This window comes from Sus scrofa, chromosome 1 (assembly GCF_054392235.1).
Source record: "Sus scrofa isolate SSC_HxYL_T2T_F1_AM1 chromosome 1, Sscrofa_HxYL_maternal_Yorkshire_Landrace_v2.0, whole genome shotgun sequence".
NCBI classification, from domain to species: domain Eukaryota; kingdom Metazoa; phylum Chordata; class Mammalia; order Artiodactyla; family Suidae; genus Sus; species Sus scrofa.
Genome location: NC_139383.1, coordinates 248,832,729 through 248,860,682, shown reverse-complemented (window position 1 = coordinate 248,860,682; position 27,954 = coordinate 248,832,729). Strand labels below are relative to the sequence as shown.

The following is a 27,954-nucleotide window of genomic DNA, read 5'->3' as shown; positions in this document are numbered from 1 at the left end:
AAGCTAAGTCAAGGAGAAACAGAGAACAAGGCTGCTCTGCCTGAAGAACCAAAGACAAAGAGGAAATAAGACAGCCATTTCAAATATTTGAAAGATCATCCTTTGAAAGAGGGAGTAGGTAATGGAAAGAATATTTTTTTCTTTCTTTTTGTTTTTTCTAGGGCCACACCGCGGCATATGGAGGTTCCCAGGCTAGGAGTCTAATTGGAGCTGTAGCTACTAGCCTATGCCAGAGCCACAGCAACGCCAGATCTGAGCTGTGTCTGCGATCTACACCATAGCTCACGGCAATGCCAGATCCTTAATCCACTGCGCAAGGTCAGTGATAGAACCCGCAACCTCATGGTTCCTAGTCGGATTCGTTAACCACTGAGCCACGACGGGAACTCCATGAAAGAATATTTCTTAAGGGACTATTAGTGTCAAGGAATGTATAAACCTTCTGTGTTGTATCAAAGGATGATGTATCTGTTTAACATAATTTACATCAATAAACACTTATAAATATCTACAATCATAATTTTCTAACAGTGAAAATTATTCCACAATGAAACAAGCCCACAATGTCAGAAAGTAGGTTTAGAAGTGAAATGAGTCTCAGGAATCAATCTGATTCAATCTTCTCATTTTATAGACAAAAAAAAAAAAAGAGAGAGAAACACAGAAGGTGAAATGATTTGTCTAAGATTGTACAACTACATTTATGGGATGCTATAATTGATTCTGACTGAATTTACTGTTCTTCACTACTACTCTAGAATGTGACTTACATAAACATTTAACATGAAATTTAACATATATGTATGGTATAATATTTGAATTCTAAGGCTACAGGGGTTCCACTCGAAGACTTTGATTTTAATAATGTGGAAAGAAACATTACGTATTTCACATACTTGTGGAAAAGGACAGTTTTTTGACAAATGGCCACATTTGTTGCAATTTCTGCAGGTAACATTTTTGTTGGCTGAATAGTATCGGTAGGTCCATCTTCCAGATGATCTTTTATTACCTATCTGTGCCTAAGGGGAAAAGAAAGATCAAGAATTAAAATTATTTCACACCATCCAAGCGAATTAATAGTCATAGTCTGTTCAACTTAGAACCCAGCAACAGGGAACTTTGTGTTCTTAAAAGGAGTCAGAAAAACTTAAAAGGGGGTGCCATAAAGATAACTTTACTTTTCATCTGCCCCTACCCCAGTTCTTTCACACTTCTCCATATGGTTCCATTTCTTTTGTATCTTTCTCTACTTATGGTTTGAGTCTAGTAGGGGCACTGAAATGAATCATGTAGACATTCCAGTGGCATTCAGAGTCAAAGATATTGCTGACATCAATACATAAATCTGAATGTAATACCATATTTTTCTGAATGAGAAGCTTGCTTAAAGGTTTAGTCAGGAGTTGGTTTTTTTATGATTTTGTCCTTTACAGAGTTATATACCCACAGAGATAACAAACACATTCCTTTGAACAGCCTAGGGTTACTGCCTACAAAATGGTTTTAATTTCTAAGAGAGAATGAGAGAATTTCAGTCCCCTAAAGTCCTTTTTAAAGATCCATTCTGTCTACACTGACCCAATTCTAGCTGCCCCGTATTCTAGATAAAATCTAGTATCTTGCAAAAGAATATTAGTAAAGCATATCATATGGACTATCTAAAGGGTAATACCGAAATGCCAACTACGCTTTTACCTTGTTTGGTAGAATTACATCTTTGAAAAAATTTTTCATCTTTTACTTGTTATTCTGCTGAATTGGACAAGAAGGCCTCAAAAGGAGATATAATCTAATTATCTCTTAAAACTTTTCTTATACCCAGTTGTAAAATTATTCTCTTTTCCAGCCATCTGTCACAATTAAGGCTAATAATTGACATAGACAAACACCTGCCACATCCTAAATATAGACTAACCATTTCCTTACACTGAAGAAGCAGTTATTTCCGGTGTTGATCTTTAGTGGTACCAGGCAAAATGGGCTGAGAGGACTCACCATAGCAGAGAAGAAACAAAAGGGAAAGGGGACTATACCATTACGGCAACTGACTGACAAAAGTCAAGACTGAACTATGCTTCTGAAAAATTCAATACCCATAGACTAAAATCAAACTTTTCTTACAAGATACTTGGACTGCTGCTATTTCTAAAAAGCTTATTATCATAATGAAGTGAAAGGAAACTAGAAATCAAAGGAGATTATTAATCTATTATTCATAACTTCAAAAATATTTTGATTTTACCTCAATGTCTTTGTCACTGATGAACCAGTTTACACTATCTTCTCCTAAAAAAAAAAATAAAATGTTACTCAATCTTGACACCTTTAAAGCTCTTACAGATTGACAGTAAATTATTCAATTTGTTAGTAATGAAATTGGACCCCAAAGGTGTAGTGAGAAATGTGATTACCTTAATATCTTTTCTTGACTCCATTATTACTTGTGTATCTCTGAACAAATACTTAACCTCTTTTTTTTGTTTTTTGTTTTTTGTTTTTTCTAGGGCCACACCCGTGGCAACAGAGGTTCCTAGGCTAAGGGTCTAATAGGAGCTGTAGCCGCCAGCCTATGCCACAGCCACAACAATGCAGGATCCAAGCTGTGTCTGCAACCTACACCACAGCTCATGGCAATCCGGATCCTTAACCCACTGAGCAAGGCCAGGGATCAAACCCTAAACCTCATGCAATTTCTAGTCGGATTTGCTAACCACTGAGCCACGATGGGAACTCCAATACTTAACCTCTCTTAACCTCAATTTCCTTACCTGTGAAATGCGACTAATAGTATGTTCCCTGAATATCTAAAAAATACAATGAGAATCAAATGAGATATATAAAAGGCTTTGAAAATCATAAAACTATAAATAAGTATTTTAAAAAATTACTGAAAGGACCAAAAACTCAACAGCAGGTATAGAAAGAAATCTCCCTTTATCTGGCTAAAGCCTGCTTTGTGAGTCCCCTGCCACAGCCCCTCTCCCCAACCCACAAGTTTCTAGTCAGGAAAGTCACTGACCTTGGGTACCAGGATATTCCTCCAAAACTATAGAAACAAACACAACAAATCTTCTAACCTTGAGGCCCTAAATCCTCCCTTTTGTTAAGGTGGTATACAAAAACCTTTACCTTTGGCTATTTAGTGGGTTACTAATTACTGAATGCTTCCACCCTTGGTCTCTTCTCCTGCTATTGCATTGTCATTAATTTGCAGGCATTCAGACCTAAGTAGGTAAAGAAAGGTTTTTCTTTCCAATATCAGTATTAATTCTGTCTATAAGCTTCCCACCATAGTTGACTTTCACTGTAACATTTAAAAGACTTTCGGAGTTCCCGTTGTGGCGCAGTGGTTAACAAATCCGACGAGGAACCATGAGGTTGCGGGTTCGGTCCCTGCCCTTGCTCAGTGGGTTAACGATCTGGCGTTGCCGTGAGCTGTGGTGTAGGTCGCAGACGCGGCTCGGATCCCGCGTTGCTGTGGCTCTGGCATAGGCTGGCGGCTACAGCTCCGATTGGACCCCTAGCCTGGGAATCTCCATATGCCGCGGAAGCGGCCCAAGAAATAGCAAAAAGACAAAATAAATAAATAAATAAATAAAAGACTTTCATTGTAAAAAGAATTCAGAATTATAACTATTCTGAATACTACCTCATGAATAGAGCTAGGAATTTAGCACTATGTTTTACAACGTGGAAAGCAGTGAAGTAAATCAACTATAATTTAAAAATGCAAAAGAGTACAAACATTATGGAAAACAGTATGGAGATACCTCAGAAAACTAACTATAGAACTATCATATGACCCAGCAATCTCACTCTTGGGCATATATCTGGACAAAACTTTCCTTGAAAAAGATACATGCACCTGTATGTTCACTGCAGCACTATTTACAATAGCCAAGACATGGTTAACAACCTAAATGTCCATTGACAGATGACTGGATTAAGAAGATGTGGTATACATACACAATGGAATACTACTTAGCCATAAAAAGAAACAAAATAATGAACTAAAGACTCTGATACTAAGTGAGGTAAGTCAGAAAGAAAAAGACAAATACCATACAGTATCACTTATATCTGGAATCTAATATATGGCACAAATGAACCTCTCCATCAAAAAGAAACTCATGGACTTGGAGAATAGACTTGTGGTTGCCAAGGGGGAGGCAGAGGGAGTGGGGTGGACTGGGAGTCTGGGGTTAATCGATGCAAACTATTGTATTTGGAGTGGATAAGCAATGAGATCCTGTTGTATGGTCCAAGGAACTATATCTAGTCACTTGTGATGGAACATGATGGAGGATAATGTGAGAAAAAGAATATATGCGTGTGTGTGTGTGTGTGTGTGTGTGTGAGACTCAGTCACTTGGCTGTACAGCAGAAAATCAACAGAACACGGTAAACCAACTATAATGGAAAAAATAAAAATCATTTAAAAAAATGCAGAAGAAAAAGTGAAGTAAAAGAGCAAAACAGGAGGTTAAATATCCAGAAACCATTGGTTGATCTAAAAATACCACTGTAAAAACCTGGTGGGTGGGGTAGGGAGCCCTAGATTTTTCTTTATCAGCTGTTTTTTTCTCTTTGCACTTCCCCTTAACAAACCTGCAAATGGCTGCTATTCCCTTGGTCCACCCGTGGCCAAGGAGGAAGGGACATATGACTAATGCAGAAGCAAACGTTGTCAACAAAGAACCAAGAGATTTTTTTTCTCTCCCTAAAGCAAAGTTGAGATTTCTTCCTTCCTCCTGTCTACTCCTCTTCTCTATCTCAAAAACACAAATTGAGCTTGACTCCTCTTTGAAAGGAATTTTGAAGAGACATGAAGTAATCTACATTTTTCCAGGCCTACCAGAAGTAAGTGTCTAGAGATATATTTTAAAATAAAATACTTTTACTAAGAAAACCAAGAAGCTGCTTTACAAAAAGGCCAATCCATAGAAGAGCAGAGATGCTGTGCTGATGATTATTTCCTTTGTAAAATTCAGAGGCTGCATCCATATACTTAGAGTGGAGAATACATTAAATAGCAGCAGCTTCTATTCCTTCATCATCACCATCCATGCTATTATTCTTTCATTCAAAGGATTCATCTAAGGAGCATGCTTTGCTGTAACTTTCAAAGATGCCTTTTGAATCTCAATGTCCTTCATCATTAAAATTCAAAATGACCACTTAAAATCACTTTAATTATAAAACTGACTTAATGTTGTCCCTAAAAAAATGAAATCCCAGACCAAGGAAACGCAAAACAGCATCTGTTACCACCCCGAATACGTAATAAATTTTCATGCGAACAGAGAATAAAGAGAATAAACTGCAAAAGGGGAACGTTTAAGAGGGAGATCAACTCTGTTTAGACTGTATGAACATGCCTGTGGAATTCAACAATATTCCAGGTTATGTATGAATTCCTCCTCTACAAGCTATAGTATATTCTTACTGCAGGAAACATGTCAAAAATACAGAAGGTAAGTTTCAGTTAAAAATGAAATCAGATTTCTCAGGGGTAAATGAAGTGAAGATATCACCAGGAACATACGCAAGCTTTGTCTAAAGGTAATTCATTAGAACTTCCACAAGCAGCCAATTCGCCACTTCGTTAAATTCCTGGTATGGAACTTGGTAGAAACCTTGTCTTAACCCTATCTCTTATTTGCTACCTGGCACTGGGTAGGTTATGTACCTTCTCTGGGTCTGTTTAATAATGGGTTGGATTAAATAGTACCCATAGTACCTTCCAGCACTAAGTTTCCATGATCCTATCAATTTCCATTCACTACCCCAATCAAATACATTGTAACTTAGTCTACATTATCTAAATCATCCAGGCCCCTGCACATGGTGTCTTGCCTTAAAGACAACATCCCACAGAGCCCAGGAGCTCTAATCTTCTCTGTGTGGACCACCTAGTGCCATAGAATATAAAACAGTACTGCCCTAAACAAGCCTAATTTTCAACTTTTAACCTGCTTTATACCCTAGTCTTGCTAATACCCAGGACTGTGATTCTTTTCAGAGGTATAATTTATATTTTATAGAATATACTCATGTAAAAAAAATAGTCTGATTATTCCGACAAATGGACACACCTGTGTAACCACCACAAAAATCAAAAGTAGAACATTTCCATCACCCCAAAATGTCAGCTTGTGCATATCTGCAATCAACTCCCACCCAAGGCAACCAATGATTTGCTTTCTGTCACAACAGATTCATTTTGTCTGGTCTAGGACTACATATAAATAGAATCATACACCATGTACTATTTTGTATATGGCTTCTTTAAAAAAAATTTTTTTTTTTCCTTTTTTGTCTGCTGTGAAGCATATGGAGTTCCTGGGCCAGGGATCAGATCCAAGATGCAGTTGCAACCTATGCTGCCAAATGTGGCAATGACACATTATCTTCTTTCACTGTAAATATTTGTGAAATTCATCCATATAGTTAGGCAGTAGTAGTTTACTCCTTTGTTATACATTATGTGGATGTGACAATTTGTTTAGCTGCTTATCACCTGAAGAACATTTATACTGGTTCCATTTTTGGTAATTATAAACAAGCAGCAACAAACATTCTAGTGAGAGTCTTTCTTCTTGAGATTTCATTTTCATTTCCCTTGGGAAAATACCTCGGAGTAGACATGCCAAGTATGTCTTTACCTTTGTATGAAACTGGCAAATTTATCCAAAGTGGTTGGATCATTTTACATTCTCATTAGCACTGTATCAGAGTTCCAGTAGCTTCAGAATCTCACCAATACCTAAAACTGTCAGTCTGTTAACGTTTAACCTTAGCATGATGAAAAATAGTATTTGCATTAGGATTTTAATGGGCATTATTCTGATGAATCCTGTGAATAAAGACAGTCTTATTGTTTCCTTTCTAACTGCATGTATTCTATTTCTTCTTTTTTTTAAGGGCCGCATCCACAGCACATAAATGTTTCCAGGCTAGGAGTTGGATCGGAGCTGCAACTGCCAGCCACAGCCATACCAGATCAGAGCTATGTCTACGACCTACACCACAGCTCATGGCAACATCAAATCCTTAACCCACTGAGCAAGGCCAGGGATTGCACCCGGCACCCACATCTTCATGGATACCAGCTGGGTTTGTTACCACTGAGCCACAACGCATACTCCCGAGTTCTGTTTCTTTTTCTTATCTCACTGCATTATATAGGGTCTCCAGTATGATACCCAATATAAGTGGTGACAGTAGATAATCTTTACTTTATTCCCAATTTTAGGGAAAAATATATTTAGTCTTTCACAATTAAGTATATTGCATACTGTAGATTTTTCATAATAGGCTGAGGCATGTCTACTTGGCATGTTCCCAGGCTGAGGAAATTTCTTTCTATTCCTAATTTCCCAAGATTTATTATGAATATATGTTGAATTTTATCAAGTGCCTCTTCTCCATCAGCTGAGATAGCCCAAGGTTTTCCCTTTCTCTTTCTGTAATAGTAAGTTACAGTGATTTCATTTTCAAATGTTAAAAACCACCTTGCATTTGGGGATGAACTCCACTTGGTTAGGATATATATTCCCTATGATATATTGCAGAATTCAATTTGCTATTATTTTATTAATTTTTCACCTGTGTTTGTGAACTTCTTTTATAATGTCTTTGTCTGGTTTTGACATTGGAGTAAAACTGGCCTCACAAGAATTGGGAAGACTCTCTGTAGAACTGATGTCCTTAAATATCTGACAGAATTCACGAGTGAAGTCATCTAGGCTGGAGTATTCCTTGTTTGTGGGCCAAGAATTTTACTTGTAAGAAGGCTTTAAAACAGTAATTGTATTTCTTTAGTAGTTATGAGGCTGTTCACATTTTTTATTTCTTCTTGGGGCAATTTGTGATTTTCAAAGAACTTGTCTTATTACTTCTAAATTGCTGAAATTATTAGTATAAAGTAGTCCATAATAGTCTCTTATTCTTTTCCTTTGAGATCTATTTGTACTTAAGACCATTCAGTAACATTTTAATCTCAGATATATATATTCAGGTCTAGAAGTTCATTTGCTTCTTTTATACTTTTCACTTCTTTTATTATATTTCTCTCTTCCTTTACATTTCAGAGTACACTTTAAAGAGCTGTTTTAAAGTTCCTGATGCTACTTTCATATTCTCTGTCATTTCTAGGTTTGTACCACTTGACTGATTTTTCTCCTAGTTAGGAGGGACATTTTCCTGCTTATCTGAATGCCTAGTAGTTTTTTTTCTTGGATGCTACCAGTCATTGGAAATGGCACACCGTTGTAAGTGCCTGAATTTTGTTTTCTTACTTTGAAAAGTGTGAGACTTTGTTTTGATGAGCAATTAAGTAACTTCCAGACTGGCCTGACCCTTTTGAGACTTTTAAAATTTTATTGGGGTAGGTCCAGAGCCTCCTTTACTTAGGGTTAATCAAGTCCTACTACTAGGATGTACTTTCCAGGGTCTCAGTTGAATGTCTCAGATATTTGATACTGTCTCTCCAATATGGCAAGTAAGAAATCAGGTTAGTTCTGGGAATTGTTTGGATTCCAGGAAGTTTTTGTCCAAGACTAGTGGAGCTCTGCCCAATCTCTTGGCAGAGACTCATTATCCTTGGTATTCATGGGTACCCCATGCAGATTTCTAGACTTATTTCCCTCTTCAGCTCCCTCTCTCCAGTACTCTCCCCCCAAATTACAGCTTCTGTAGCCTCTATTAATTCTGATCACTGTCGTCTCATCTTAGTGAGATGGCCATGCTGTGCCTGGCTTCCTTCTCTCAGCACCATGACGCAGACTGACTGTAGTGTGTACCTCACTTATTTCTATATCCTCATGAATCATGGTCCAGTACTGCCTGTTGTTCAAGGTCTCACCTGTAGATATGTCAATTCACCAAAAATTTTCATTTCATTTTTTCATTTCAATTATTACATATTTCAGCTCTGTAAGTTCCCTTTGGTTTTTTTTTTTTTTTTTTTAGTATCTTCCATTTCTCTTATAATATTCATCTGTCTCTTTAAACCTCTGTATATTTACAATGTCTATTTTAAAGTCCTTAATGTTAATTTCATCACCTAGAGTCAGGAGGGCAAGTCTGGTATAAGTAACACATTATGGCTGGAAGCGGATGTCTCACACAGGATTTTTTTTTTTTTTTAATCTTTTTAGGGCCACACCTGCAGCATATGGAAGTGCCCAGGCTAGGAGGTGAACTGGAGCTGTAGCCATCAGCCTATGCCACAGTCGACAGCAACATGGGATTCAAGCCAAGTCTGCAACCTACACCATAGCTCACAGTAACGCTGGTTCCTTCACCCACTGAGTAAGGCCAGGGATCAAACCTGCAGCCTCATGGATACTAGTCAGATTTGCTTCCGCTGGGCCACAATGGAAACTCCTCATACAGGATTTTAACAGGCAATGAAAGACAGGAGTAAAAGGAAAGGCATAAGCAACATAATGGAAGAGGTAAAAGGATTCAGCAAATGATACAGTTTGATTAGAACAAGGGGTATGATAATTCCTTTACTAAGAATTTTCACCTTTATATATGTAAAAAATACTGAGAATTAAAATATTACTTACAAGAAGCTTTTCATCTGAAACACCTATAAGAACTTATTAAATCTATTCTTCCAACTAAGAAATTTTCCAGATACTTCCTTTCAGTATAACTTTATTTTTTTAATTTTTTTTTGCTTTTGAGGGCCACACCTGTGGCATACGGAGGTTCCTAGGTTAGGGGTCGAATCAGAGCTGCTGCCCTATGCCACAGGCACAGCAACGTAGGATCTGAGCCACATCTGCAACATACATGGCAATGCTGGATCCACCCAAACCACTGACCGAGGTCAGGGATTGAACCCGCATCCCTATGGATACTAGTCAGAGTCGTTTCTGCTGTGCCACAGCGGGAACTCCCCTCGTGTAACTTTAAAAGTCTTAACTTTCTGTTGTGTGGAACTCTCCAAGGAATAGTATAGCAGACCACTTTCGGCCAGAGCAGTACTCTTGAAAGCAGAGATAGTAAAACAGGATTACAGGGTACTTTTGCTAACACTGTAACAGAGTATTTCCTGTCATCTCAAATAACCTTCAAGACAAAAAAGCAAACCCAAAAGAAAAGGGAACCCATAACCTTACACATTTAACATATTTTCCATTTCTAGAACTATTCTACTATCTTTATTCCTCTCTCCCTTCTTTCCCTCCTTCCTTTTCTCTTTCCTCTTTCTTTCATGCATGAAGATAAGTATCTTTCCTTTTTATATAGTGGTGGTGGTTCACAGTCTACAAATGTTTTTAAATAAACATTATCTTCAGAATAATCTTGGAAGTATGGTTACACAAATTTTCTTTTTTTCCTTTTTTCTTTTTATGGCCACACCTGAGGCATATGGAAGTTCCCAGGCTAGGGGTCAAATTGGAGCTGCAGCTGTGGCCTATGCCACAGCCACAGCAATACTGGACCCAAGCCACATCTGTGACCTATGACACAGCTTACGGCAATGCCAGATCCTTAACCCACTGAGCACGGCCAATGATCAAACCCACATCCTCACAGAGAAAACATCGGGTTCTTAACCTGCTGAGCCACAATGGGAACCCCAAAAATGTACAGTTTTGAACGGCAAGTGTTGCTTTCTGTGAAATGTAGTGCTAATGTAGCTATTTATCCATAAGAATGCACTCCGTTTTTAAAGGACCTACACTTCTGAGGAGTAAAGCCAGTTCATGCTCTGCTTCAGTTATACTTAGTCTGCCTGCATGCTGGTGGGTGGGAACAGGCGAAGATCATTTCTTTGCTGAGAAGGCAGCCACAACTATTCAGCTGGTTCTCTCTACCTTTGGGATAATCTGGCAGAAAGGTGGAGATACTAAAATACTTCTCCAAAAATGATAGAAGATTTCAGTTCAGCATATACAGTTGGTTACTTGCAGTGCACGTTCCAGGGACTAAGAAGAACCTTTTCCTGAGCCAAATACCCTGATACTCTTTTCTCTTCTTATATGGAAGCCTAGGTGCTGTACATTTTCTAGACATCCTAATTTCCTTTTTTTTTTTTTTTTTTGTCTTTTGTCTTTTCTTTTTGTTGTTGTTGTTGTTGTTGTTGTTATTGTTGCTATTTCTTGGGCCGCTCCCACGGCATATGGAGGTTCCCAGGCTAGGGGTTGAATCGGAGCTGTAGCCACCGGCCTACGCCAGAGCCACAGCAACGCGGGATCCGAGCCCGTGTCTGCAACCTACACCACAGCTCACGGCAACGCCGGATCGTTAACCCACTGAGCAAGGGCAGGGACCGAACCCGCAACCTCATGGTTCCTAGTCGGATTCGTTAACCACTGCGCCATGACGGGAACTCCGACATCCTAATTTCTAACGTCTAAAATTTAAAACCTCATAACATTTCAGTGGAAAGTTACATGTCTATGATTTTCGCAGCACACAATGGATTTGAAGAGTCAGCAAATTAGACATAAGAACCTATTTTGCCACTACCAATTATTTAAGAACATAAATGCAACTTTCCTCAAAAAGTCTTCATTTAATGCAGTGTCAAGTTAATTTTCAACAAATATTGACTGAAAATCACTCATGTAAAAGACAGTGTAGGCGACAGATGACTAAGATGTGGTGCTTGCCCTCAAGGAACTTATCGTAGTAGAGTAGTATGTACTATCTTTGGGCTAAAGAATCTAAAAAGCATCATTGTGTTAAGTCAATAACCATGAAAACTTCATTGAAAAAATAGGATGATTTAATTAACATCGTTTTTAAAAAGATTAGAAATCCTCTATTATTCAGGAAATAGTTATTTAACAAGAAACACTCAATTCTAATTAATTATGATGACTGTATCATCAAAATGGTCTTTATATAATATTAAGTATGTAAGTCCTCTAGCAACTGTTTTTTTCTCCAAATGATCTGAGTCTATAGAAAGTTTCATGGATGGGGATTTGGAAAAAAAGAGACAATGCTTGGCATATACTTGCAATCCCTAAGGAACCAAACTTTGGGCCTTCTCAGTATTTTTTCTCTCACTTGTAGTATACAGCCAAAACTCTGACATAGCATTCTTTCACTACTTTAAAAAATGGTAAATAATCCCCCGGCCCCCCCAAAAAAAAACCAAAAAGCAAAAAACATTGAGAAGATAAATTGAGGCTAAATAATTTGACAGTTATAGCATGAGAGACAGTATTGCATTTCTAAATTTAATGTCCATACTCCCTTTTTCTATACCTAATATTTTAAACTAAAAGGTCCTACTGTTTATAATTGAACACTCCCAGTGCTTTCCCATCTCTGTGCTTTTGCTTATCCCGTTTCCTTGATCTTTAATCTCCTTCCATGCCCAATTTTCCACCTAACCCAGCCCAATTTCCATGATTATAAATTCTGAATATCCTTTAAGGTTCAGCTCCTCACATTCAGGATATGGGTAATTTTCAGTACTTTTCCCACAGGATCTCTGTGAGCACTTTCTTGGCTACTATAATAAGAAACATTATTTCACTTACAATATATACAAATATCAAATCATCATGTTATATACTTTTCCTTGTTCCCCTTTTGCAGTTTCCTATTCCTTCACTGGCTACTTGGTATGTTCCATTTTTTCCTCCTTCTCATTCTACATTCTTTGTCCCAGGTTATGTCACTTATGCCCAACAGGAGAACTACCAAATCTGTATCTCCAAGCCAGATCTTTTTCTTTTTTGCTTTTTAGGGCTGCACCCACAGCATACAGAATTCCCAGGCTAGGGGTCCACTTGGACCTACAGCTGGCGGCCTATACCACAGACACAGTAATGCCAGATTCGAACCGTGTCTGCAACCTACACCACACTCATGGCAACGCTGGATCCCCAATTCACTGCGCGAGGCCAGGGATCGGACCCACATCTACATGGATACTAGGTCAGAATGGTTTCCACTGCACCACAAAGGGAACTCTAGCCAGCTCTTTTCTTCAGCTCCTGACCTATGGAATATTTGGATTAAACATCTTATAGGTAACTCAAATTCATAATCCCCCAAAATAAATTCTTTACCTTCTCCCCATTCCTTGCGTCTCTCTCTTAAAAATAATCTTACTTCTCTGTGTATCTTTTGTCTGAATAACTTGGACCACAGTTTATTTTCCAAATCAAAAATCCTCAACTCTTCCCTCTCATCTTTCATACAATATTCACCAAATCTATTCATAATAACCTCAATGCTATTAGGCTGGCCCAGAGATACTTAACTTCTCACCTAGGTTACTAAAAGAACCTCTAGCTATCTCTCAACCCATTTTTATTTCGTGTGTTACTGGAATGATGCTCTTTTTTATGGATTTTTTGAGCTATAACTGACATAAAACATTATATTAGTTTCAGGTGTATAACATGAGGATTTGATATTTATATATATTGTTAAGCAAAATAACGTTTCTAAGATGGAAATGGGAAAGCCTTCTGCCCTGAGTGATCCCTCAATGCCTGAAGAATAAACGTAAAACTCCTTTGTATGTTACACAATACCTTCTAAGATTTGGCCCTTGCGTATTTCTCTGGCTTCACCTTCCTCCCCCAGTGCTCTAGCTATAGCCTCACAATTTCCCCCAATGTGTCCTTTTGCTCTCTGCAACTATGCTTATGCATGTATTCCCTGGAGCACAAGCCAATCCCAACTTCATCCACTTGGAACTGGGACTTGATCTTCAAGTCTCTAATCATGTGTTAGCCCCTCCACTGAAGTCAACCCTGATAACCCTTCAAAAGCAGAGATGATCACTCTCAACTATGTTAACACCTTGGACTTTAACTTTGTCATTTCTATTTTTGCATCTTTCACACACCAAAGCATGATTGTTTAGCTATCAGAGGTACTCACGTTTACCGAATGAATTATTTAAATAACATTTCCTCTTTTGAATTCACGCTGTAGAATGATTTTCTCCTTTACTCATATTCTAAAAGCACCTTATTTGGATCTCTGTTAGGTACTGAGAACTTCTAAACTTTGTATTAAGAGCTATACTAATAAATGCTTTATTTCCCTCACAACACCCTAAGTTCTCTATGGACCAAGACCACATCTGTTTTATCTATATATCCAGTTACCAGCACAAGATTTTGCATACTTTGAAGTACATTAGAAAACAATTTTAAAGAGAAAGGGAAAAAAAGAAACATTCCTGTGCACACTTGTGTGAATAAACACCATTCTGAACCAAGTTAGGTGAGCCAACAACTTCATAGATTGCCATATATATATAAAAGTTCATATATAAGATTAGTAAGCTTATTCTCAATAGCCAAGAAAAAACTTGGAATTTACTCTAGAAACTAGATAAAAACTTTAAAAAAAAATCACTTATCAAATAAAATCACTTGGCAGACACACGTAATATAAGATAATTGGACATTTACAGATAATCCTGCCTGTACCTAGCCAGTGTTTACAGATTAAAGATCACAGAGATGAAGCTGCAAGATATTTACGTTATATCCTTTTCTGTACCTAACTCCACTATGCCAGATTTCCCCCTGGGATATTTTCACTTTTAATAAGCAACTGAACCAGCCACAAATGAAGTTACTATTCCCAACTTCATCAGTAGCATCTGTTATTTCAACGGAAACTTTTGAAACGCACACAATGCCACATGCAAATCCCCAGAGGACCCAGACACTTTATTCACATGCATTCTTCTCAAACTGCTCTTTATTTCTGTCTTGGTTTTCTCTTATTTATACTTTTCCATTTAACAGTGGTCAAAAAACTATTTCATCATTAAATTTTTGCATCGTATAACTGGCAATAGTTTAAATAAAACTAATTTTAATAAAAGAATTTGCAAGTTAGGCATCAAATTTTTGATCTTATTTTAAATGATATTAAAGTTACCAGAAATTTTTTATTTTTAAATATGTGTAAATGATAAGTGGGGATTTAGCTTTTCTTTTTTTAGAGGTGGAGGAGGAAGAAGAAAGAGGAAATAAATACAGGTGCTTAGCATGGGGTTACATGGAGCTCTCACAAAGTTATCAGTCACATAAAGGCTTTTGTGTATCTCCAAAGATAAAAACACATACACACATACACACAGTTCTCTCTTATCCCCCGCACTCTCCACCCCAAAGATTTAGTCAACAGACCACCTGGTTAAGAAATATTTGTTCAGGAGTTCCCCTCGTGGCGCAGTGGTTAACGAATCCGACTAGGAACCATGAGGTTGCGGGTTCGGTCCCTGCCCTTGCTCAGTGGGTTAACGATCCGGCGTTGCCTTGAGTTGTGGTGTAGGTTGCAGACGTGGCTCGGATCCCGCGTTGCTGTGGCTCTGGCGTAGGCCGGTGGCTACAGCTCCGATTCGACCCCTAGCCTGGGAACCTCCATATGCCACGGGAGTAGCCCAAGAAATAGCAACAACAACAACAACAACAAAAGACAAAAGACAAAAAAAAAAAAAAAAAAAAAAGAAATATTTGTTCAGCAAAAAAGACTCCCCAAATTATGCTAAGTAATAAGAACAGAAAAAGAAAAATTATCAACAGAAATCAGTCAATGTGGTAGGTTTATGGGAAATGCTTTTTTCTCCTTTGAAAAGTTACCTACTATGGTGCCTATTCTCTGCTTCCACCCTTCTCTGTCCAAAAGGCAAAAAGGAAAATATACCATGTGGACCTCTGAAATATATGTAAAATGACCAGCACATTTAAAACACATCTAAATTTAATCAAGAGGCTACTTTTAAAAAGATATTATAGGTTTCTAGGGAAGCTATAAACGCTATATAAATTTCCTATTTGCTGGTAAAAATTTAATACCAGTCTAGAAGTGATATTTTTTTAGCCATCCTTCTTCTATTTAACACTTCCTTATCTCCTTCCTGAATCTTTTCTCTTTCTCTTTACCTAGCATTAACTTTGTGTGTGAACACATGTATTGTCTTCAATGTCTGGTTTTCTCTTCATTCTCTCCTTCATGAAGTAAGTCACTCCAAAACAATTCAATTTTATTATTTAGGGAGAGGTCACATTTTCTTCACATCTCTCTTCTCACCTTAAGACCAAATATATTCAGCCTAATATGTGTAACTGCTTACAGGGTATATCATAAACATTTTTCTTACAGTTATTACAAACATAACATATCCAAAGCAAAATTCATCTTTACAACCCCACTTGAAACTGGCTCAAAACTTTCTTTCTTGTTGTTATTAATGGCTCAAAATAGAACTCAATGTTTCACCTCATTTTCCAAACTGGTGGGGTCTTAACTCCCACAGTATATGCCTTTAAAATGCCTTTTCAAGCCAACGCTTTGGTTTCCTCCCAGTTGTCACCATTTGTTCATCACCTCAGATCTAGGATTGTTGCACTATCCCTGTGCCTTCAACTTTATTTGATACATACCAGCCAAGTTTTCTCTTTAAATTCATAATTTCATACTTTATTGTTAAATTTTTAATCAAAACTATACATGCACATGGTTTTACAAACTCTGACAATACTAAAAGTATATAAGAAAAAAAGAGCAATTCTCTCCTCCCTACTACTAAGAGGCAACGAATTTCAATGTGATTTCTTTTAGTATTTATCCGCTTACTTCTAAATAGTAATGTTCATCCTGCTATATATGGATTTATCTATTTTAAGCATTAATATCTAAATTCCTAATACATTTATTTAAAAAGAGGATTCAGTTTTTTTGTAACAATCGATCTGAATTTCTTTTCCCTCCATCCCTCTTCTCAGGTTAATATTCACTTTATGATTATGTAATAATACATTCTTTCCTTTCTTACACAATTCTTTAATTTTTCTGTATTTCATACTAACCTAGTTGTTTCATTTACCTGATCTATAAAGTCTACTTATCTACTACCATGCCAACCAGCAGCACCTTATCTTTCTATAAGGTCAACTTTTAGTTATCTTCACATCTTCAGTATTAGGTCAGTGCCTGCTGCATCATACTAGACAAAATGGTCATCACCTTTAATCATCTGGGTCCAATGATTCACTTAATAATTTATGTCATTTCAAAAATAATTTAGAGAGAAATAAGGTGATAATGAAAGATAATTTTTATTAGAAACCTTATTAATAAGAATTGAAACATGGCAAACTCAAAATTTTCTTTCATATACTCCTGTTTTTGAAGCTAAATATACTTGAAATGGGTAACATCCTGGAACACAACTAACTGCTCAACAATTGTCATGTATGAACTTGGAACACATCCATTTTGTAAATACTAATATCAGATTTCAAATATATTTCTTCTTTGCTCCATAATCATAATTTTTTTTCCTTCCCTTCTCTTGCCTTTCCTTTCCCCTGTCCTCCCCGCCCCCCTTCCCTTTCTTTTTATGAATGCACCTGTGGCATATGGAAGTTCCCAGGCTAGGGGCTGAATCGGATCTGTAGCTGCCAGCCTATACCACAGCTTGCAGCAATGTCAAATCCTCAACCCAGTGAGTGATGCCGGGGATTGAACCAGCATTCTCACAGACACTATGTTAGATTCTTAACCCAATGAGCCACAATGGGCACTCCTAAAATATTTTCACTATTATGTCATAATGATCAATCCATTAATTTTTTTTACTTCCATATGACTATTTCCTTCTAAGTCACTCCTGCATACACATCCACCTTCGGCACTTGTCCACTTGATACAAACCATATTAAGAAAATTTTGGTACACAAATATCATAAAATATGAAAGAATACAGCTAAATGTCCTTTTATCAAAGCAGGATGATACACATTCTTGTCATAAAATATTGTGTGGCAAAGAACTTCTTGTTGTTTGGGTGAGAACATCCTATTTCCTTTTTGTACTTAGAAATTATATTGTTCATTCATCAATTCTTGAGTTTGAGAAATTTCATCTATGATATCCTCTAAAAAACCACAGCCTGAGACTTCAATTTAAAGGCCAAGTTCTGGTGGGAGGGATGGACTGGAGGTTTGGAACTGGCATATCCACACGGAGGCATATGGAATGACTGGCCAATGGGGATCTGCTGTATAGCACAGAGAATGCTACCCAATATTCTGTGATAATCTATGTGGGAAAAGAATCTGAGAGAGAATGGATATGTGTATATGTATCACTTTGTTGTACAGCAGAAATTTTGCTGTACAGCAGAAATTATCACAGCCTTGTAAATTAACTATACTTCAATAAAACTTTTTAAAAAGGCCAAGTTCATTGCATCATTAAAGGACCAGAATCCTCTTTGCATTCATTCTCTGATTCACCTAATAACTGTGAAATATCTTCTTCTGTTAATTTTATTCCATTTGTCAGTTTGGGAAGAAAATGTAAAATTGTGAATTCTCAACTTTTTTCAATGAAAGCTAAAAAAAAAAAGACATTTTATACATTCATAAAAGATATGCAATACTTTGGGCATCACAATAAGGAAACTGAAGGATGATGAAACAATGAAGAGTTTTTCACTATTAAATCATCCTTCTAGGCAATTCCCTCATTCTTTTTTTTTTCTAAATTAGTTTTAGTCTTTTTTAGTGAAGTTAGAATAATTGATGAGTAATGATAAAATTATTCTTAGGATGATGAAATAGTAAAATGTTTTAAGATATGGTAAAAATAAGATCACTAAGATCCCATGATATATCTTAGATTTATAAAAGGATTTAATGGACCCGTATAGTAATTCTGAGATACAATGAGTTTTATTCTATTAAGTAAATTTTCTCTGAGTTCTTTGGAAGATTTCTAAGAAAGAATAAAAGTCATGAAATATAAATTCCAAGAACTAGTTAGAAATGCTTACAAAAGAAATCTAAAGTTGGATCTAATGAACCTGACGGTATACTGAGGATTAAACTAAACATTATTATCATTATTACTCATTCCATAAATATTTACTAGCTACTACCATATCCCAGACAACATTCTAGGTCCTTGGGCTACATAACAAAATAGAGATTGCTGCCCTTGTAAAATTTACATTCTAGTGTCTCTCTAGGGTAAACAACAAATATAATAAATAAGTAAATTATCTATGTTATTGGTAATACATGTTTTTGAAAAAAGAAAAAGTCAAACATGGTAATAGGAATTGGTAGTGTTGGGTATGAATTACAATTTTCTATAGGGTGGACAGAGTAGACTTCATTGATATTAAGCAAAAACTGTTTTGGGGGGAGAGGGTGCTGCGCCATGACGAGGAAGTTCCGGGGCCAGGGATCAAATCTATGCCACAGCAGTGTCAAGGCAGGATCCTTAACTCACTGAGCACCAGGGAACTCCTTAAGCAAAAACAAAGACTGGGGAGTTAGCCATGCAGTTCCAGGAAATCCCAGGAAGTAGAACAATGAGAAGCCCTTAAAGTAAGAATAGTCTTGGTGTGTTTGATGAAAAGCAAGGGGTCACTGTGGTTAGAACAGTGTAAAGGAGGGGGAGGTGAAGTCCAAGAAGTATAGGATTGCCAGTTTATGAAGGGCCTTATAGGCCTTATAAGAATACTTGCTTTTATTTTGGGTGACACTGGAAGTCAATGGAGGATTTTAAACAGAGACAGGAGTAGCATGAATTGACTGACAAAGAATCACTCTACTGAGATTGAAAAATGAGGGGAGGGGCAAGTAAAGAAGCAGGGAGACTAATTAAGTGGCTACTGCAATAATTCAGTCAACAAATGATGATTATCTCTGACCAGGATGACAGTGGTAGATATGCTAAGAGGCAAAGGAATTCTGAAATATTCAGAATTAACAACATTTAAGGCAGAGTTAACAACATTTCCTGATAATTGCATATGAATATAAGAACAGAGTCCAGGATGACACCCAGTTTTTTGACTTGAGCAACTAAAAGGATACTGTTGATGCAACTGCAAGCTATAGATGGTGTTTTGGTAGAAAGATGAATTTAGTTTTGAACAGATTACATATGTGATATCTATCAGATATTCAAATGAAGGTGTTGAGTCTTATGTTTAGGGGACAGATCTGACCTAGAAATATAAACCTGACAACTGTGGCATGGAGATGATGACTAGAACAGGACTGGGTGATATTTACCATGGGATTGAGTGTAAGGAAAGAAGAGAAAAAAAGCAAGGAGTAAGCAGTGAGGTGGGAGGAAGCTTGTTGGGATGAAGACCCATAAGCCAATTGAAGAAAATGTGTAAAAGAAGAGGTGTTGTCAATAATGGGGAATGCCATTGACAGGTGAGGGGAGATAAAGGCTGAGAAGTGACTCTTGTCACTAGCAAAGTTCCTTGTGATCATAAGAGAAGTCTGAATGAAGCAGTGAGGTAAAAACTCTACTGAAATGAAGAGAATTGGAGAAGAGAGACCAGATGCAGTGAACACAGAAAACTGAGCCTTCTGTCTACAAAAGAAATAGTCATTTATAACTTGGTACCCCTATTACCTTAAAACTTCTACCTTATGAGACTAGGTGACAGTATATAGAGGAGAATTTGGATATCACATCCCATACTTAATTAAGTTTCAATTTAGCTCTGAAAAGACAATTGTCAGAAAGACAACTGTCAGACAACTTATAGAATTGTCTTTAAACCCAAAACGCAAATATTTACCAATGTACCTATAATAACTACAGGTACTACATACCCATAACAACTATTACTCAAAGTTGAAAATGCCAGTGAACAAGCAAGATGTTATGTAGGATTAGAAAAGTATTACATAAAACTTTAAATTCAGAAGAAAATAAATTTAAAAAACTCATCCTAGTTGATAGTACTTTTGAACAAATGTTCACTTTGAGTTTTGAGGAAATTTTAATGTACAGTATCTTCAACGAAGAAAACATCCATAATACATAAAGAATGTTCCTCTTCAAACTCCTACTGGCAGACCTCTCCAGAGCGAGAAAACCCAGATTATATTTTAAAAATACACAACATAAGTGGAGAAGCAATGAGATCCTGATGTATAGCCCAGGGAACTATATTTAATCACTTGTGATGGAATATGTTGGGGGATAATGTGAGAAAAAGAATATGTATGTATGTATAACTGGGTTACTTCACAGTAAAAATTGACAGAACATGTAAATCAACTATAATAAAAAAAAATAAATAAAAAGCCTAGCAATGCCAAAAAATAAAAATACAGAATAACAGCTAGTACATATAAAGAGCTTATTCTGTGCTAGGTACTATGTTAAGCATTTTACGCATTTTTCTAATTTAACCCTCACAACAATCCTATAAAGGCAGTTATTATTTTCACTTCACAAGTGAAAAAAAGGTGAGATTTATGTGAATGTTTAAATAATTTGTTTAGTGCCACAACATTTATAAGTGGCAGACTGGAGGCTCACTTCCAAACCATGCTCTTAACCAACATGCTCTTTTCATCTTCCTAAGTTATTTTGATGAATAGTCTCTGGCTTTGTCTAATAATAAAGTTGTTATTGAAAATCTCCACAATATTATCATTTTATCATGTAGCACATGGCAATTGATAATGTGAAAACTACTTATTGAATTTCAAATTATACTTTTCCACTTTTTATTCTTTTTTTTGGCCTCATCCACAGCACATGGAAGTTCCCAGGCCAGGGACTGAATCAGAGCCGCAGCTGCAACCTACACCACAACTGCTGGATCCTTAGCTCACTGTGCCAGGCCGGGGATCAAAACCTGTGCCATCACAGAGACAATGCCAGATCCTCAATCCAGTGCACCACAACAGGAACACCTTTATTTTATTTTTTAAAATTCATCCCCTCCCTTTCAATACAGGATTATATTCTGACAGGAATATCTGAAGAGCAATGCTGGTCCTCCATGAAGTTTTAGAGAAATAATGTTTCAACTTTCTAGTCGTGGTCAACTCTCATCTATTAAAGGGGCATGAAGGGGGCATTTCCTTCTTATTCTCCGTTATATCTCTATTGCCTTGCATGATGTTTGGCACATAGCAGAAGGTCAATAAATATTATTTAATGAATGCAACTGGAAGAACCAAGTGATGTCCTAAAAAAGATGTCAATTGTTTTTATTGATCTTTAAAAATCAGCTGGCATCTATTCATGGCATTGATTAGCATGTACTTCTACTTACATAAGCATAACTAATGAGTATTTGATTGATTCATAGATTGCTTAAATAGCTACGAATGATTTTGGTTTCTAAAAAGTAACATCCAAAAAGAACAATGTGACCTTTACAGATCACACGGAATATCTGTTCAGTGCTGTTCCCCCAAATCCTGCTCTTAATTTACAATGCTACAACCTATTTGTAGTAGGACCAATATTGAAAAATAAGAGAGGAAGAAGAAAAGAGAAGGAATGGAAAAAAGTGGAAAAGACAAGAAAATGTTAGAAAATAGCAGAAAAAAAAAATGGGAAAGAATGATTCTTCCCCCAGCTTTACTGAGGTATAACTGACAAGAGAGAAATGTTTTTTAAAATTCCCATCGCAGGATAAAAGAGAGGCAGTTTATTGTGCAAGGAAATACCAGACATGAATGGAGACCTAGGTTCTTCCAAAACATACTGAATAATTTTGTCCTAATCAATTTAACTCTCTAGACTTCAGTTTCTCATTTGTGAGCATGAATACAGCCACTATATAAATTCCTACTTTCCCCGCCCCCAGGAACCAATTCAAATGGTACCTGCTCCTTTTAACTCTCAGAGAGAAACCAATCTCTCTGAATTATTTTCTCTATGAATCTTAGTGTTTTACAAAATTTCCATTAAGTTCCCATCCACACTAGAGAAGTATACACTTAAGAATCTTTTGATAACAAAAACTTCAAGTAACAAATGAAGGTATTAAAATAAATCTTAATATTTAAATATTAACAACATATATGAAAAAATTTTCAGAAACATAAACAGTTCATGCCCTCTGGGAATACACACTAACCTCCACCTTAGAAAGACTGACTATTTATAATCTCCATGCTGTGTGCACTATTGAGGCCTACTAGCCAGAGTTAAAGCTGGATTTTCAACAAGGCTCACAAGTCCTGAGGTTAAATACACATGAATTAAGGGTGTTTAATCCAACTAAAGATACCATCTTTTCATATTTAAAGTAGCTTCCCTTAAACAGGAAAAATACAAAATACATGAGCTGGCTCTGACAGTAAAGCTCCTACAGAGGTAATGCAAAGGCCCAATTTCTTCAAAAAACCCTTTAACCATATACTGTGTTTACTTTCATTTCCAAAACTTATGATATGTCCTACTAAAACCTAAACACTTTAATGGAGCAAAAAAGGCTCTAAACCCCCTCCCCCCAAATTAACAGATTTCAAAATTTAACAAACATCATCGCTTAAATATAATTAGGACGCGCTACGTAAAAATGAGAAAAAGGTACAGGTTTTTTTGGGGTGTGTGTATAAACACACATAAATCTGTATACACACAGAGAAATAAAACAGTTAAACAGTTTCTACCTGGTTTTGTGTACTCCCTTTCAGATATTGTTCCCCTAGAGTCTTGGCCTCTGTTGCTGTCTAACTTGAATTCACAAAACTCAATGGCTCGTGATTTTCAAAGCTTAGGGCTACGTTTGCAGAACAAAGTCGCTTTCTCTCTCTCTCTCTTTTTTGGTGGGTACAAGTATGGGGACCACAGGAACAGTTAAATTCATGGCATGGCTGGTCTACCACACAGTCGGGGGAATTCTTTAAATAGAGCCTGTCACTCTCTTGGCCCATCAATGGGATTTCCTTCTCAAACTGCTGATTCGTTCAGGTATACAACAGAGGAAATTTCAGTTAACCTTTGTTTCACCCCAGGGAAAAATCTGTCTGAAAGTATAAAATGAATAGATTAAAAAAAAAAAAAAAATAAGCAGCTCAGCCACAGGGCCATTCTCCTAGTGTTCACTGCAGCTTAAGTTAAACAGTAAAAAGGGACAGTGGAATGTTTCATTCCCAATGGAAAATTCGAGCACAATTTAGAACTTGGAAATCAGAAGGTCACAGTTTATTTTGATGACTAAACCAAACTAACTGTCCCTTCTGTTTAATAAACTTGAAAACTCCCTTTCTGAAGAGAACCAGTATTTTTTCTCATACTATTACTGCTATAATTTGATCAAGGGGTCTATAACAAAGTTGTAATCTCAATTTTCTTAAAAGTAATTTTCAAGAATATTTTCAAATAAATGTGGAGCACTAAAGAAATGATGGGGAGACAGGAAAGTAGGGCTAGAATAAATCAGAGTCCTATTAAATTCTGTTTTTCATTTAAAAATAAAAATTCAAGTAGGGAAGGGCAAAAAAGAGAGACAAAGTTCTCTGTTTTCAAACAATGGGAGTATTTGGAGAGGCTATAGTTAGATTTAGACACATGAAATTTAGGATGGGGAGGAGTAAAAATAACGACAATAATTTGAAATTTGTTTCCCTCTGAAATTCAGGTAGTTTACATAGTTTTTAGAAATATAAAATTATAAACATTCTTAAAAAATAAAAATTTTAAGATATGGTAGATAGACACTAGCTACCTAGTCTTTATTTCTCCAAATGATTTCTGAGCCCCATGGAACAGAAAAAGCATTGTGTTATCATTAACTCACATATATTTACTATAAGCAGAGACAACAGCTCTTAAAAACAATAAGAGGATGCATTTTGCCTCTGGGATCAATGTCATCTTAATAAGAGAAAAAAAATGATTCAAGATCATCTTGCGTAAGTATTTTTACCAACTTTTTAAAAACTTTCTTGAGGTGATAAAATATACACAATATACATCATCTTAACCATTGTTAAGTGTACAGTGGGATTAAGTATATATTGCTGTACAACCATCACCACTACCTACCCGAAAACTTTTTTTTTTTTAATCCTGAAAAACTGAAACTCTATACCTACTAAACAATATTTTACCAAATTTTGAGGCAGAATTTTGAAGGTATGTCCTTGTTCTACTGACAAGGCCTCTGTTCCTGAAAGTGGAGCTGATGCTGGTACTATCACACTTTATTCAGAAGAGAGTGGAAGTAAGGGGCTTATCACATACCTTGCTCAAGAGGCTTAAGAGAGAAGAGCGAGATTTGAAAATTGGAAGGAAAAGTAGAATGCTGGGACCTTAAAAAACATACTGGAGCAAGGACAAAATGCATGCCTTTATTTATTTATTTTATGGTCACACCCGTGGCACACACAAGATCCCGTGCCAGGGATCGATTCCACACCGCAGCAGCGACAATGCCGGATCCTTAACCCGCTGAGCCACAGGAACTCCCAAAAGCAAGACTTTAAATGCAGAATATTAAAGAACATGTATTTCCACATTTTAATAACCAAATAATTCAGCTCTTTTGTGACAGAGTTCTCTGGACATCCTTAGCTTAGGAACAGAAACTGCTGGTAAGTAGGTTGGTTACCAGGATCTGAGGGGAAACCATTACTAAACGTGTATGTGAGACTAAATACAATTACATGTGGTAAAAGACATAAAGGCCTGGAGGATAGTTATCAGTTTTATTTTTTCTGAAAGTCTGTTATCTGTACCAGCTTCACACCATATACAAATGGAGAGACCCTTCCCCACCCTCTCTATTTAACAGATTCTAGGAACTGTCCTCTATAGAAACAAAAGCATTAAGTCTACTAGACTCTTTGTTTTTAGAACAGCATTTCTAATGGGAAATCCTCTGAAATGAACCCATCAAAAACTCTGGACACAAGAGTTCCCTGATGGCCTAAGGGTTAAGGATCCAGCACTGTTACCACTCCGGCTTGGGTCACTGCTGTGACAGGGGTCTGATCCCAGGCCTAGGAACTTTTGTATGCCATGGGCACAGCTAAAAACCAACCAGCCAACCAACAAAAAACACCAACAGCACTAAAAACAAAGGTAAAATAATATAAAAGTTATTTTAAGAAACACCAAGATTATAAAGTATGTGGGTTAAAAACAGCAAGAATCCAAATATGAGATCACTAATATGTGGAATCTAATAAAAAATGATACAAAACAGAGACAGACTCAAAGATTTTGAAACCAAATCTATGATCACTAAAGGGGAAATGCTGTGGGGAAGAGATAAATTAGGAGGTTGGGATTAACATATGCAATACTATATATAAAATACAGATATGTAACAAGGATCACAGTATAGCACAGGGAAATCTGCTCTATCCTGTGTAATAACCTATATGGGAAAATAATCTAAAAAGGAATGGATATGCGTATATGTATAACTGATTCACTTTGCTGTACACATGAAACTAATACAATATTTTGAGTCAACTATACTAAAATAAAATTTAATTTTAAAAAATAGCTAGAATCCATGGGGAATAGTTACAGGGAAAGGAGACTCCAAATCATCCATAAAGAAGAACGTATAAGAGACTGATATACAAAAGTAACATTTTGGAGTTCCCGTTGTGGTGCAGTGGTTAACGAATCCGACTGGGAACCATGAGGTTGCAGGTTCGATCCCTGCCCTTGCTCAGTGGGTTAACGATCCGGCGTTGCATGAGCTGTGGTGTAGGTCGCAGATGCGGCTCGGATCCTGCGTTGCTGTGGCTCTGGTGTAGGCTGGCAGCTACAGCTCCGATTAGACCCCTGGCCTGGGAACCTCCATATGCCTCGGGAGCGGCCCAAGAAATGGCAAAAAGACAAAAAATAAGAAATAAAAAAGTAACATTTTGAGCAGTGTGGATCATAAAGTCCAAATAAATAAGTGATAAAAATTCAAGAGAACTCAAATGAGATTTCTGAGTCAGGTGTGGGATGAGATTGAAGGTGGATGAGATGGAGGCAGCTGGTGGTTGTGGTGATACAGAGAAAGGTACCTGGCAAAAGGAAGCACCTGGAGGACTTCTGAGAATGTTTCATGGATGCTAGAAAAGAATGCATACCCTGCAACTATTGGATTTTGTGACTTATATATGTTCATTACGTCAAGGTGGGTTATAGTATTATTCTGAACTATGTCCTTATGCTTAATCTAGTATTTCGATCAATTAGTGAGAAATGGGATAGGTATTGATATACCCAATTATGACTGTGAACTTCTGTCTCTTTCTTTAATCCTGCCAAATTTTGCTTTTCCATTTTGAAGATCTTGCTTGATTCTGTGCCTTTCCTGATGACATGATCCTTTAAACTTTTAGAAATGACTCTGTTTATCTCTAATACTACTTTTTGTTTCAAAGTCTACTTATATGCTATTAACATGGCCACTCCAGTTTTCACATGCTTACTTTTAGCATTTACTTATTTATTTTTTTGTCTTTTTAGGGTCACGCCCTTGACATATAGAGGTTCCCAGGTTAGTTGCTTAACCCACTGAACAAGGCCAGGAATGAAGCCGCATCCACATGGATATTATTCGGGTTCGTTAACCACTGACCACGACGGGAACTCCCTCTTAGCACGTTAATCTTTTTTTTTTTTTTTTTTTTTTTTGGTCTTTTTGCCTTTTCTTGGGCCGCTCCCATGGCATATGGAGGTTCCCAGGCCAGGGGTCTAATCGGAGCTGTAGCCACCGGTCTGCACCAGAGCCACAGCAACGCAGGATCCGAGCCTCGTCTGTGACCTACACCACAGCTCAAGGCAACGCCAGATCCTTAACCCATTGAGCAAGGCCAGGGATCGAACCCGCAACCTCATGGTTCCCAGTCGGATTCGTTAACCACTGCACCATGACGGGAACTCCATCATGTTATATCTTTTTCCATCCTTTTACCTATAAAAATTTTCTGATGTTTGGTTTTCATCAATTTGACTGAATCTCTTGAACATGTATAATTTTATCTTTCACAAATTTAGGGAGTTCTTTCCCATTATCTTCATATATATTTTCTTTCTCCTTCCTTTTAGACTCCAGTGACACTTATTAGGTCTATTTAATATTGTTCAGTTAGGTCCCTGAGGATCTACACTTTTAAGTTTATTTTATTTTTATTTATTTTTACTTTTTGGCTGCACCCCTGGCATACAGAAATTCGGGGCCAGGGATTA

The 27,954-nt window shown here is 36.9% G+C and overlaps 1 protein-coding gene across 15 annotated transcripts in view; it reads right to left on the bottom strand.

Annotated features, from left to right (window-relative positions):
- The window catches only part of ZCCHC7 (zinc finger CCHC-type containing 7), a 247,523-nt gene that overhangs the window by 50,812 nt on the left and 168,757 nt on the right, over positions 1–27,954 (bottom strand). For all 15 annotated transcript variants that reach the window (XR_014824110.1, XR_014824113.1, XR_014824109.1 and 12 more), the window contains exons 4-5: positions 2,246–2,289; positions 897–1,022 (exon numbers count right to left, since the gene is read on the bottom strand). Coding sequence is in view for 3 of the 15 variants with exons in the window: in XM_021066118.2 (XP_020921777.1) it covers positions 897–1,022; positions 2,246–2,289 (170 nt within the window). In the remaining 12 variants the exon portion in view is untranslated. The remainder of the gene's footprint in view (positions 1–896; positions 1,023–2,245; positions 2,290–27,954) is intronic.